General features: G+C 30.7%; 1 protein-coding gene across 3 annotated transcripts; it reads left to right on the forward strand.

The window, feature by feature from the left end:
• The first annotated feature begins 204 nt into the window (after nucleotides 1–204).
• LOC131938689 (uncharacterized) lies at nucleotides 205–8,757 on the forward strand. Of its 3 annotated transcripts, none has more exons than XM_059296819.1 (16): nucleotides 205–275; nucleotides 1,519–1,683; nucleotides 2,551–2,713; nucleotides 3,742–3,779; nucleotides 3,966–3,987; nucleotides 4,199–4,255; nucleotides 4,576–4,706; nucleotides 4,963–5,125; nucleotides 5,836–5,864; nucleotides 6,065–6,086; nucleotides 6,506–6,559; nucleotides 6,717–6,773; nucleotides 6,965–7,009; nucleotides 7,297–7,365; nucleotides 7,540–7,777; nucleotides 8,436–8,757. In XM_059296819.1, exons 1-16 carry the CDS (start codon nucleotides 267–269, stop codon nucleotides 8,584–8,586), a joined length of 1,413 nt encoding a protein of 470 aa, XP_059152802.1. In that variant the 5' UTR covers nucleotides 205–266; the 3' UTR covers nucleotides 8,587–8,757. The 3 variants fall into 3 exon arrangements, with proteins under 3 accessions (XP_059152802.1, XP_059152800.1, XP_059152801.1); XM_059296817.1 differs by having other exon boundaries at nucleotides 249–342; XM_059296818.1 differs by having other exon boundaries at nucleotides 249–342; nucleotides 4,211–4,255.
• The last annotated feature ends 5,428 nt before the right edge of the window (nucleotides 8,758–14,185 follow it).

Genomic DNA, 14,185 nt, shown 5'->3' on the forward strand with positions numbered 1-14,185 from the left:
AACAAACGCAAAACAAAAAACGTAACAACAGCTAATGTGTATATGATTATTGTCCTTTATGTCATTGTATTAAAATAGACTAGTATGATAATCAGTATTTGAATTGGGTCGATTTAAAATCCTGATAATGCTGATATGGATTAAAATATACGTATGACTAGTGACAGGATGTGAAGGGGAATCCCCTGTCCACAGAATCGATACCCGTCGTGCATCAGTGTGACCTACTTCTCGGCGGACGATATCAGGAGCCCAGATAAAGGTGTATGTTACAGGTGAGGCAGGGTTCTCTATGTGTTAGTGCATGTGGGAATGTTTTCTTCCTTGCTAAAAGTCGCAAAGGTAAGATTGCTAATGTCTTTTAAGAGTTACAAACAGGAGGTACAAGGTAGTACAACCTTAATTACAGCATCACAAACTGCAGCAACATAAATACTAATTTTTGTATATGCCATATTTCATATCTACACATATTTACGCTTTATTAAATTTACTTCCTATAAACTAACAAATTTAAATAATAACCACTTGAAATAAAATAAAAAGTTGATAAGGTTAAAATTGATTTAAAGATAACATTTGATCACACTAAAGCGTAATATAAGTAAAAACATTTTCAATCCAACCTCCACTTTCAGTTTCAGTTTCGATTCCGCTTAGCTGGTCGATTTGATAAAAGGAATTTTTAATATTCGTATTTCCCAAAACTCTAATAGTCTAATAGTGACTGTAGTCTAGTCCCCGTTCGCTACATCAATATTACATTTTTGCAGGGTGCTATTTGACAATTTAGATGGGTTTGTTATAAACAGTAAACTATGGATACGGACGGGGTATTATAGTTCACTAATTTGAATCAGGCGCGACACCAGCGTCCAGACAGAGTGCTATTTGACAATATAGACACGGTGGCATACGACTTTTGATGATAAAACCGAGCCAGGGGTAATACAGCTTACCTGCTGTAGTGTAATCGTGGGCTCCAAGAGCGCCTCTCTACGTCGCTTACTTCTTGGCAGTCACCGAATTGTGTTCTACTTCACTATTACGGGGAGTGATTAACGTACACTCAAGGCTTTCATACAACACGCCATGGGGTGTGCTAAGCGGAAGTGTAAGTAACCCGATCCGACAAATCCGATCCAAGAAATATAGCGCAGGCATTGTTTACATTTAAATAACTCCGTGTCGGAAATCAAGGTCACACATCTAAGAACGTAGGATTTGTAACGCATTGATGAAATCCGTATGGAATTTTGCGTCAGACTTTCTTCTGAGACAGCGGCAACGCGAAGGGACTGGTACGATAGTATTTTATTAAACTATATAGGGGAGTACGGAATAATGAAAACGCATGATTACGAATGGTGATTGTAACTTGCAACTTCAACTCAATTTTTAAACTATATATCTTCGAGCTTCAAACAGAGTCCATGTATTTATTACTTACTAAGGGCCAGCGCAGAATTTATTCTATAAAAAAACACCTTTCAATGGCTATACATTATCTTTTCTCAGTCTCTCAATCCAATGGCATCGAAGGCAAACGTCGACCATGAGAATAAACTGAACGATGAAATCGCTGCAGCTATCCGGGGAACATTTGTTCGTCGCATCAATGCCCGGACATTTACATTTTACACCCGGACAAAATTACCTAACATTTTCACGAAGGAAGATTACGTAAGTAAAAGTAAAATTATTATAAAAGTTTATGATAACAAGTTGTTATATAATCACTATAATGAAGAAATAATTAATCCACCACTACTTAAATAAAATTACAGAGAAAAGCTCGGATAGCTTTATTAGGTGAAACTAAAAGTTTATTAATGCTACACGATTTTCTTTGATGTTATTTAAATAGTGGTGCATTATTATGTTAAAGCAAAACTACTTAAAAATTATAAAGAAAAGTGTGGATTGCTTTATTATGTGTTACTAAGTTTATATTTAGACTACACGATTTTCTTTATAGTTATCGAAACAGTGGTGCATTATTATGTGCTTAAAGAACATTTTTCTTCTCTTTTCATTTTTAGTGCAATTTATAAGCGACTTGTAAAAAAAAAGTCTTGATTATGTTTTAATATTCACACATAGGAATGAATAATTTACTTGCTAGGCGAGCCTTGTCCTCTAATTTGAAAATCCTTGTCACTGATCGACATTTATCTAAACTGAACCATATGTAAGGTATTTCACTTGATTGAAATAAGATTCTATTAGACTCTAAATTGCTTGTCTAACAAAGAGGATTTCTCAGTTATGATTTTTGCCACATTTTAGATCATATTGTCAATTCCTTGAGGTTACTAAAACAGACCCATGAATCAATAATTCCACATTTAACACATCATAGCCTTATTTTGTTTTAAAATTTAATACAGCAAAGCGCCAAGCTATAGCCTGTATTTTTATTAAAAAGATAACTTATAGAAAAATGGCAGAATAATGTGTGCAAGTAATATTCCTTTCACACACTTTTAACATTTTGTCAGTTATTCAATTTATAGATCAATATAAGCAGTTCATTTTTAATTGTTACAGAGTCATTTCAATGCTCAAATGGTTAGCGGAGCAAAGAATATTAATGAAGACATTTTTGACACACTTATCAAATATAAGGACTGGTTTTCTTGCCTGATACAAGCTGTCAGTGATCCTACTTATAATCAGACGGACCTGGTCCAAATTTTTATTGACCTTAAAGGTAAGCTGTTTGAAAAAACAAAAAGCTTTTAAACTTTCTCTTGTAAAAAGTATAATGTTGTAATCGAGGAGAAAATGTAATGACTTTTAATAGTTTTTGCCGTTTTACACATCCCCATAGTACTGTATTCGGAAATTAAAGGATGCATTGTAATCATGAAAGATCTAAATAGAAATTTTGACAAATTTTAACATTTTATAACCTTTTGGAGCCTGAAAAAGTATGTTTTGCTTTCTGGTATTACCGTTTCAGTTATGGTGGCCAATTTTTATACATAGGTATTCTTTTGAATTTGTAGTTTTCTATCGACTTTTGAACGATTTCCAGTGCTAAATTTTGTTCTACTGCATTCTATTTTAAAAAATTAACTGTTAAAACATTATTAAAAAGCATTTCTGTAACCAGATTGCACTGAACGAGCCAACGTACTTAGTGTAAAAAAAGAATTAACGAAAAAGTTTAGTGGAGATCACTCCTACTTTATTTTTAAATGTACAAGGGTTCAAGAGCTCGAGACGAATACAATCATTTATTGCTGAACTGAAGATGGAGCTGCTTAACGGAATAATTAACGGTTTTTTACATGGCTTTTTTTCTATGCTTTGATTACGTTAGTAAAGATCATAGATCATTAGGTATTTGCTTTTGTAGGTATATTGCTATGTTGCATAATGATGTGTTTATAAAAGGGTAAAATATAAGCGGATTTTTATGGAACGAAAAACGTAAGCATAATAAACAAAGACATACATGCTCTAAGTCAGTCTAAGTGAATAGAGCGTAAATATGTATATAAATAAACATATTTAAATACACGTAGTTTAATATCAATTCTTTTGAATACAAACACATATTTTGATCCTGTGGGTTTCGTGTAAAACGATTTTAAATAAATGAATAAACACCCCCCTCCACACACCCACACCCCCCCATATATATATATATATATATATATATATATATATATATATATATATATATATATGTAAACTACATACTGATCATGGATTTCTTTCTACATTTTAAAGACAGCGTAGTGAAGCAGTTTGGTGCATCATCTTCACAGGTAAAATTATTTTCTGTTGACATAGTATATGTTCAATACGTTGTGAATGTATAGAAATCGATTAGTTAACCAATAATTACTTTTGAGAGATATTGAAATTACTTCAAATGTGTTGTATTATTTATATTAAGTTAGCTGTTTTATTACCGTTTTGTGACTACTTTTATTTGTATCACTGCTTTTTAGTTCCCCTCATCTTCAACCAACGGTAAGAATATTTTTTACAAATTAAATCTGTTTTTAATAAGTATTAATTGAACATATATGCAATACCAATTTTGAATAATCGTTCGTAGACCATTTATTCGGAATTAAAACAGTAAAAATAAACGTAAATGTAAAGATCTGACTTTAAGCAGGTTATATTTTTGTAGTGTTATGATTTTGCTATTTGACATACATATTTAAAAAAAATTAAGCCTCCAACGCAGGACCCTCGGCAAACAGCGATGGAAAAAGTGCTTCACAAAATCAAGGTAGGCTAATTATATTTTTTTATCTCCATTTAAGGTCTTTATTTTGTCAGGGTCTAAAATCTAGTTTTTAGAAAATCATTTGAACTTTACAGAATAATTAGAAATAGTTAAATTAACCTTTTAAATGTAAACATTTTAGATCTATTTTCAGTGCTCTAAAATTTGTATTTATGTGATTGTATTAACCCATAGATAGTGCATATTTAAACTATAAAAAATGACAAACTTCGATATAAAAAATGAAAAATAGATATAAAATGAATACATATGATACATAATCAATATATTACATATAATACTTTTTCAACTCTCTGGTGAAGATCGAGAAAATCTCCTAAATGATGAACTTGCTTCAGCTGTAAAGGAAACTTTTGTCCGTCGTATAAATGCCAGACCATTTTTAAACTACACCAAATTGTATGAAAGCAGTATCTTCACTAAAGAGGATTACGTAAGTTGAAATTACTCTTCAACAGTAAATGTTTATTTTGGTCTTTTAGTATATTCATTTTAAAAAACCACACTGCATCATATTTTACATAAAATAACAGAATATAAATCGGATGAAGTATATTTATATATCAACACAAATTAATACTGGATATGATGCTTTTTTCTTTTATGGTAAACATTACAGACGAATGTAGCTTGATGACATTATTTTGTAATATCACAAGCAATAAAGATGATACTTTATTTCCATGCAGAATCATTTTGATTTGGTGGGTAAAGAAAGATCGACGAATGTAAACGAAGAAATTTTTGACACACTCATCAAATACAATGGATGGTTCAACTGCTTAATCAAGGCTGTTGGTTACCCACTTTTGAATCAAACAGACCTGGTCAGCACTTTTCTTTCACTGAAAGGTAGAATGGCGTAATTAAATTAAAATTATTATTTTCCATTTTTAATCTTTAATTGAAAGAGAAGAAGAAATGTGAACATAAAAAGGGCTTACACAAACTTTACATTTTCAAACATTCCTAATATTTTAATATTTTCTTTAAAGGACAAAGCTATTTACATAGCCTTATTAGCGTAATGAATAAATGTTTTAGCTGAAACTATATATTTATGAAACGTTTTCAAAAATAACTAAAATAACATAATATACATAGTGTTTCAAATAAACAAATATATAAATTTTGATTTTTTAAATTAATAACTAAGGGACTGATGAGTACACAGTTAAATTGTTCTTTTAAAAAGTATTTTCCACGTTAGAAGATTAAATGATAAAATAATTGTGTATTTTTGTGTATGGTAGTAATGATGAGTTTGTTAAAGACTGATACTCAACAAAACAAAAAGATTTTTGTTAAAAGAATTTTTTTTTTAAATTTTAGAAACGTATATTTCCTCTATAGCAGATTAAATTATAAAATAAGTGTGTATGCATTAAAGATGAGTTTGTTAAAGACTTGTAGGCCTACTCAACAAAAGAATTTTTAAAAAAATTTCTTTGATAAAAAAAGAAACTTAAATTATTACAAAATTATATATATATATATATATATATATATATATATATATATATATATATATATATATATATATATATATATATATCTTACAGATGAGGTTCAGAAAAAGATGACTTTAAAGGTACTATTTATATACAATTTTAAAATATTTATCACATTAAATTAAAGTGTTAAAAAGGTGCCAATAAAATTTGGCAATAAAAATATTTGTTAATTTAGTGAACAGTTTTTTAGTGTGCAACAATCGTACCTTTTATATTTGAAATAAAGTCTTACATAATATTTAAATGGAGATAATTATACATACCTTTTTCTTTCTAGGCTACTCCTCCACCCGTCATCCGTATGTATTTTGTATTTTTAAAATCATTTTACATTATCCTGTTGTTTTGTTTTGATTGATCATCAAATTACATTTCAACTATGCGTAGATTGAAGTAAATGCACATTTTTGTTATTTTATAATGTAAACATAATACTTACATATGATTAAACATCCATTCATAATAACCGATAGATCAAAGTTTTTATACTCGTGTGGGTTATTCGGATAAAAAAGCTCTAAAACAGAATCAATTCTATTACATTTCGATTGGGATTTAAACGAATTCTAAATTGAGCAAGAAAATAACTAATTAATATTAATTTAATTCATCATTGTATTAGAGTTAAACGTACAGGAGTAACTAAAAAACGTTAAATTATCACGTTAAAAGACATGAACGATTTTGAACACATTTTGAGATATATTTTTATTTTTAGCACAACAAGCAGATTCACAGTCAGAGGGAAATATAAATGCAGAAGAGAGTCATAGTGAGTAAATCTTCTGATGCAAAAGTTATGTTTTTGTAGGTTTTTATTATATAAATCATTTGTTTTATAACAAAGAACATTTCTTAATGTTTCATAACAGAATTTAAATTGTGTAATTTATAAAGAGCAAACGCTCATTTCGAGTATAATTTCTTAGCTCAAAAAGCAGATTCTCCTTCAGACAGAGACCCAGCCAAAGCTCCGGGACCGTCAAGTAAGGATTCATCTTTTTAAACAAACGATAACCTAAACAAATATTTACCGGGACTACTGATGTTTATTTAGATGATTTGTTAATACTAGATAGCTTTAATCTCATAATTTTAGAAATATTTTAAATGCATTTGGGATATGTAAGTAACGGATCCTATTTTTACACACTATATTTTTCTTACGTCAACACAGAAACACCAGCGAAGAAGAAAGCAACAAATACAACTGAAGCAAGTGGTAAATAAAAACTTCTAGAAAAATTTCAATATCAGATACTTCTTTCATAAAAATAATGACAGGACAACTTTTACAGGACTAAATCTGCTGCCAATAATATTTTTTTTTTTATTATTGAAAAAAAATGGTTTTACGTCCTCTATAATGTTGTTGACTAGTAAAAACGAAATTTATGTATGTATATATATATATATATATATATATATATATATATATATATATATATATATATATATATATATATATAGAAAGCGAATTAAAACTTAAGTTAAAAATAACTTCTACAGAACCAGTTGTAAAGAAAGTGAAGAAAAACGAAGAAGCTTCATCTGCAAAGAAATTACAAGGAAAACCGGGTAGGAGTTTATATCGCACAGAAAGCTAACGCTAGCTTTTCTGCTTGGTCGCTACAATTTCTTTGTTCAACCCTAGTAGCACTTTTAAAATTTAAAATGCATTGTTAATACAAGTAACAAGTTAACTAAGCAAATATGAGTTGTTGTAATCAAATTACTGTTTATTTATACCAGAATGGTGCCGATGTGGATTCTGCGATCTAAATGAAGACAGAAATGAAGTGTGTTGCTATGACCTACACAAACTGGTTGAGGATAACTATGAAAATAAGAAAAAGAAAAAAGTCCTTGAAGCTGAGAAATGCATGACCAAGTGGTCAAAACTGACCAAAAGTGTCCTGAGTAGACCCTTTCTTGAGAGAGAACCAAACTGGAGGTTGTATAAGCTAGAGACCAACCCAACCGACGATCCGTAAGTGTAGGGCTTTTAAAAGAGAAAATTCAACACTTTGTTAGTCAATCAATATAACGTTTCTCTTTATATATATATATATATATATATATATATATATATATATATATATATATATATATATATATATATATATATATATATAAAGTGAAAGTATGTGTGCGTGGGGAGGGGGAGATTTTTTTGTGCATTACTACACTTTTCATCACTTCACTGATTGTTTTTGGGAAGGTTTTGAGAATGCTATTAGAAAGATGTTGATCAATCTAATGTAACTATATATATGCATATTTGCATATATATATATATATATATATATATATATATATTTTTTTTTTAATATATATATATATATATATATATATATATATATATATATATATATATATATATATATATATATATATATGTATATATACAGAGTGAGAGAGAGAGAGAGACATTATATTGATTGACTAATGTATGTATACGGCATATGTGATAGTATGTAGCATACAGATGTAAATGAAGCCCTTATTTGTCGAGTTCTTTAAATTTATTCTTTTATATTTATATATTTTTAAATTTTGTTTCAATGTGTTGGTGTTAAATTTCTAATCTGCAGATAGATGCTACCAATTTAAAGCATGTAGAATTCATGTTTTTCTCTACTCCACAGGAAAGCTCTGTTTCGACTGGGCTGCTGCCATTTTAGAAGCTTTGTGAACGCCCAGTTCACCACAGAGAAAACCATCGCTGTGCCGTCTTGTGTTATCAAAAAACTCAAGTCACGTTGTGTGGTTAAAAAACCAGTTAAGACTAATCAGTAGTTTTGTTAAAACATGGTTATTTTAATGGATCAAACACATTTTTGTTGTGATTATTTCTACCATTTAATCAGTGCATTTAATTATAATTTTTTTTACATTATTTAGTTTAAGATAATAAGGAATGTAATTCTCTAATATTAAATTACTAAATATCATTGGTAAGAATAAAAACATTTTAAAAAATATTTAAATTTTCGATTTTGTTTACGAGTTTTGTTTAATGTTATTTCACTTATTTATTTATTTATTTATTCATACTAACAATTAATAAAATAGAAATTCCTCTTATAAAGTATAATCAATTAATTATTTTTTAACATAACATTTGCAACCGTTCTTTACAGTGTTATTTTCATATAATCAAACCATAAGTTCAAAAGTTGTTTGAAACAAATAGCTATTACAGTTTATCATCCGCATGTAAATCTGCCTACTTTAAATATGAATGATTACAGGAGTAGATCTATATATTTTCACAGTACTAAAATGAAAAGCATTTTTTCAACAGTTTAAAAGTGTAAATGCCCTGTGTTGCAACAGGTAGTTTTTCATAAAGAAGAAGGCATTAAAATATATTTTTATAGTGTATTGAAAATATTAGTATTCGGTTATAAGCACACACCATTTATGGCGGTCATAATACCGAAAGACAGAATAATTAAACACTATTATTTTTGTCGTATATTTTTAATGTTTCCGCACTGAAAGCTCTGTAATGACAAAAAATTATTTCAGGAGATGGGAATATTGACATGCCATGTCGAAAATAATTTCAAAACATGTAAAATTTTTTTGCTAAAACAAGTAAACTGATTTAAACACATTGAAAAATATAATCATGTAATATTACCAGTGATCACCATTCGAAACAAACACTTCAAGCCTATAGTTTGTAAATGCAAACATTTTAAAACTTCAAAGTTGTTTATACATCTATTTAATAATCAATTTTGCATTATATTTTAGAATCAACGGAAATAGTATTAAAGAACTGATGCGCAAACAAAATCAGTTTACCTTTAGTAGTTGAAAAATGTAAGCATTTGCAACTAACAGTTTGTAAAGATTTACTTATCAAGCTGTGGTGGGCTTACCATAAGAGGGACAGTACTGTTTTATGTCAACAGTTACAAGCATTTACATGGGCGCCCCTTGTGTTTTCTAAGCGAAGTCACCAACACAATATAGCGGTGTACACATGAAAAGCAAAGATGCAAGGCTTTGTAGCTATGATTTTAACACAGTTAAACCTGATAATAAATGTTTAAAAAATAAGCTTGGGAAAATTAATTAGATTAAAACAAAATACTTTAAAGTCAATTTAGTCTTTACCAACCGAGTCTGTTACTGTTTGACACTTGACTTCACGGTTAATGTAAAGTCCATTTACTGGCCCTGAGTAGTTTTTATAAGCATCCACTTATACACTCTAAAAACGAAATGTCTGATTTACAATTGGTATTTACTTTAAAAAAAACAACACTTTCAAAAATGTATTAAACTATTTTAAATATTGGAATTTTTCACACTAATAAGCTTATGTATGGGATGGTGTAGTCTAGGGGAAGTGGGGTAAACAGTAAACCCTTTAGTCTTGAGATCGAATCAGGGTTTAAGTCAGTGGAACGTCCTTGAGTCCACCAAGTTCAAATTTATTCAAATTTATTCAAACAACGGTTACAATTGTAGGCACAAAGGCCTTTTTTCACATTGGCCGTTTAAGCAAATAAAACAATTCAATAACACATAGCAGTAACACATAGCACTAAAAATGTGGAATAAAGAAACAATGGTACATAGCTATCATACATAATGAGATAAAAAAGAGAATATAATAGATGAATGAGAAATGTTACAATGAGTCAGTTAGGTCATTAAATAATTTTAGTTTTAGTTTAGATTTGAATAATTATATTTTCAGATCTAGATAGCTTTATTTTATTAGGAAGATTGTTCCACAAATTAGAACCAGAGTAGGCGGAGCTATGTTTTTGGAAAATGGTTGAATAAGGGAATGGTAAATTAAGACGACGATTTAATTTTATGTTAAAAGAAAATAGATCTGATAAGTAAGAGGGGGCTGTTTCGTGGAATATTTTATATAAGAAAATTGATTTAGTATATATTATCTTTTTATTTAATGGAAGTATTTTAGTTGTAAGAAAAGAATCCAGACTACTAGACAAGCCAGTAACCAGTTTTATAGCCCTTTTTTGTAAAGAAAGAAGAGGACGCTGCTTAGTTATAAAGCTGCCGCTCCACACTACAGAAGCATAATCCAACCTGGATGGAATAAAAGCCTCATAAAAAACCAGCCTGCTCCTTTAGTTGAGAAAGTTTTTTATCCTTGCTAATTGAAAGGTTGTCTTTAATAAGGACATTCTTAGAAAATGAATATGGTCAGACCAAGTGAGGTTGTGATCTATAAACAATCCTAGGCATTTGTAACTGTCTACCTGTTCAATGTTTGAATTGTCTATAGTAATGTTTAATGCGGTGGATGGAAGACGAAGGCGTTTCTGATGAGTTGTAATAAACATTGACTTGGTTTTATCGGGGTGAAGTTTCATTTTGTTAAATTTTGTCCAAGTAGCAAGCTGATTGGCACATGTTTGAAGTTTGTAACTGAGTGACTCAGCACTGTCTGCAAAGACATGCAAAGAAGTATCATCAGCGAACATCTCGCACTGACCAGCGTCAATATGTAATGGAAGATCATTAATGTATAAAGAAAAAAGTAAAGGACCTAAGATTGAGCCCTGTGGAACCCCTATATTAACATATTTCTGTGAAGAGATGGTATTGAGGTGAAACACGCGTTGAGATCGGTTAGATAAAAAGGAGTGAAGTAACCTAACTGTAAAGTCGTGGAATTTGTATGGAATTAGTTTTTTAAGAAGTATGGTGTGATCAATAGAATCAAAGGCTTTTCTGAAATCGACAAACAGCGAGCCACAGAGTAGGTTTTTGTTAATATTTTTAAGCCAGTTTTCATTCATCTTAATCAGAGCAGTGTGACAAGAATGAAACTTTCTAAACCCAGACTGATTACTATGGAAAAGCTTGAGCTTTTCTAGGTAATTTGAAATGCATTTGTTTATATGTATTTCTAGTGGCTTGGAGAGGGAAGAAAGTATAGAAATTGGCCTGTAGTTATTAGCATCTTGGATGTTACCTTTTTTGTGTAGTGGTATAACCTTAGCATGCTTAAAATGTGTCGGGTAATAATGCTTGGCAATACAGAGGTTATAGACATAGGTTAAAACTTCGGAAATTATTGGAGCTGAAATCTTCAATACATTATTAGAAATAACATCAAACGAAGTTGTTGAAGACGGTTTAAGAGATCTTAGGCTAACATATACTTCATGAACAGTGAGAAGCGGAATGATCAGCTCTGTCCTACCACGGTGAGCAGAATTACAAAAATTTTTAATCTCCTCACTGATTGTGTAATCAGCATCTGTGTTGAGCGCTACAGATGATATAAAATGATTGTTAAAGGGAAAGTAAAGACGGCTGGGCATAGTGCTGACCACATCAACCTTTCATATACCGAGGTCAAGAAACATAATATCAACTCTACATCATGTGTCCAATGGATCGCTAGGTCTAAAGAGGAATCTTTACTTCAAGCCTTAAATTTAGATTAGCTGCTATGGGAGGCCTAACATTTCAGCATGTATACAGGTTCCTTTGAAGCAATGATCCATTACATTTAATTATCCACGCTGATGATTTACAAGTTTCAAATCATGGAGAGACAAGCGTATGTTTTCCTGGCTGAGATTGATTTGTGCTCATGTATTCATACAATACCCCACAAGCCATCTAATGTGACACCATGGAGAACACGAGACTGTTGTGTTGTAGTTAGGTTGCGTGTGAACAACGTCGGCCGGTCCGTGAGGTGCAGCTGGTATATGCTTCACGCGCAACTGGATGGTAGCCAAAATGACAAAGTATTTACTAATTTACATATGCAATTTTAACAAGAATAAAATAACTACGAATTTAAACATGCACTTTTTAAGCACAAAATATATAATAATTTCATTTATGCATTTTTAAAAAGCACACAAAAAACTTTTGCGTATTTAAAATTTTGAATTACAGAAGCAAGATATGTCTTGGACCTCTTTAGGTTATATTTGAGGCTAAATATTTTTACATGAACATTTATAATAAGAAATTATGTTGTGCTCATTTATTGAAGCAAGATCGTTCAAGCCACGTAACCTTACAACATAAAAACCGTTGGATAGTAGAGAACACGTTGGAATAACGTCGTCCAGTGTATGGTCGAAAATTGGTACACTGTCAACGTAGAAACTGGATTTCGACCAAAACAGAAAAAATGTCATTGAGGCAAAATAAATTAAATTAAATTTTAAGTTAAAATGTAAAATTTAATAATTTTATTTAAATAAAGATGTTTCCAAAGCTGTTGTTTCCATTTCAATTAAAAGTTATTTTCTTGTTTATACTAAACTGAAAAAAAATACCTTTTCTAGTTTTTGCATAGCATGACTGGGTATACCTTTCGATCTTCTTCATTGTTCTCTATCCTGTACATATATTTGGTATCGTCGAGTTGGTATCGCCACGTTAGTATCGCCTGGTAGGTATCGCCGGGCTGGTATTGCCGAGTTAGTATCGCCTAGCGGGCATATGTCCAGTACAAGTATGTGACGTAACATCTGTTGTTGCTACTTCACACTTTGTGTGGGCGTCACATTTCTGCAAATAAAACACCAAAAGCAAATGTTGATTTCACACAGTAAAAGGCTGTCGTGTTCTTTGCTAAATAAGGCAAATGCCTAGCGAACAACCTCATTCCAGTGGTCAGACCGGAAAACACATTCACATTTATACCTGGTGTTTCTGTTGTTATTTTCAAGAATTGAAAGAACGCTAGTACAACATCACTCTGTGATATGGAATTGTTTGTGGCCTTTCTGTTGCTGTCACTTGCCTCGGGACTAGATGGTTGTGAGTTATACTTGGTAGCTAACTGACACTGGCAAATAGTATCTATGTCGGAATTAGACTGTTGCTCTGTGAAATATCTGTCATTCATCAAACAACAAAGCTTATATCCTGCAATGATATTGTTTTTGCGATAACTTTGAAACATTGATACAACAAACACCAACTTTATCTTAACGTATACAAACTAACATTATTCGAGTGATTGGTATTGATTTTAACAAAAAACTCTTGTTTTTATTTTAGTTAATTTTACCTGATAGAAAAATATATAACTTTAAAGTATAGCATTGAGTGACGTCTATAGAAATAGGCTAGTCTCTTCAATTGTCCCTAGGTGTATCAAATCTTCCAGGTAACATCTAAAGGTCTTCCTTGACAGGCCTTTATTTCCTTTTGCCCTATCCTTTTGTAGGTGAGGGCCTGTTTTGTCGTGATAGATGCAGGCTTCTGAGTTTCTGGCCGATCAATCTTCATTTTGTCTGAGGATTTTGTCTTTAGCTGTCTGTTTCTTTATTCGTTGCCTTAGAACGACGTTATGACAGTGTATTCGAATGATCTGTCTGATGCTACGATTGTATTTTCTTCTTATTTGTGGCAGTTATTCTCA

Source organism: Physella acuta, unplaced genomic scaffold, assembly GCF_028476545.2.
Source record: "Physella acuta isolate Inbredline_101_S28 unplaced genomic scaffold, ASM2847654v3 ptg000255l, whole genome shotgun sequence".
Taxonomy (NCBI): domain Eukaryota; kingdom Metazoa; phylum Mollusca; class Gastropoda; family Physidae; genus Physella; species Physella acuta.

Coding starts and splice junctions, on each gene's coding strand:
- LOC131938689 (XM_059296817.1), top strand. CDS start 313: ATGTTTTCTTCCTTGCTAAAAGTCGCAAAG. Junction 343..1,518: donor CCTTGCTAAAAGTCGCAAAG/GTAAGATTGCTA, acceptor ATCTTTTCTCAG/TCTCTCAATCCAATGGCATC. Junction 6,560..6,716: donor AAATGCAGAAGAGAGTCATA/GTGAGTAAATCT, acceptor ATAATTTCTTAG/CTCAAAAAGCAGATTCTCCT.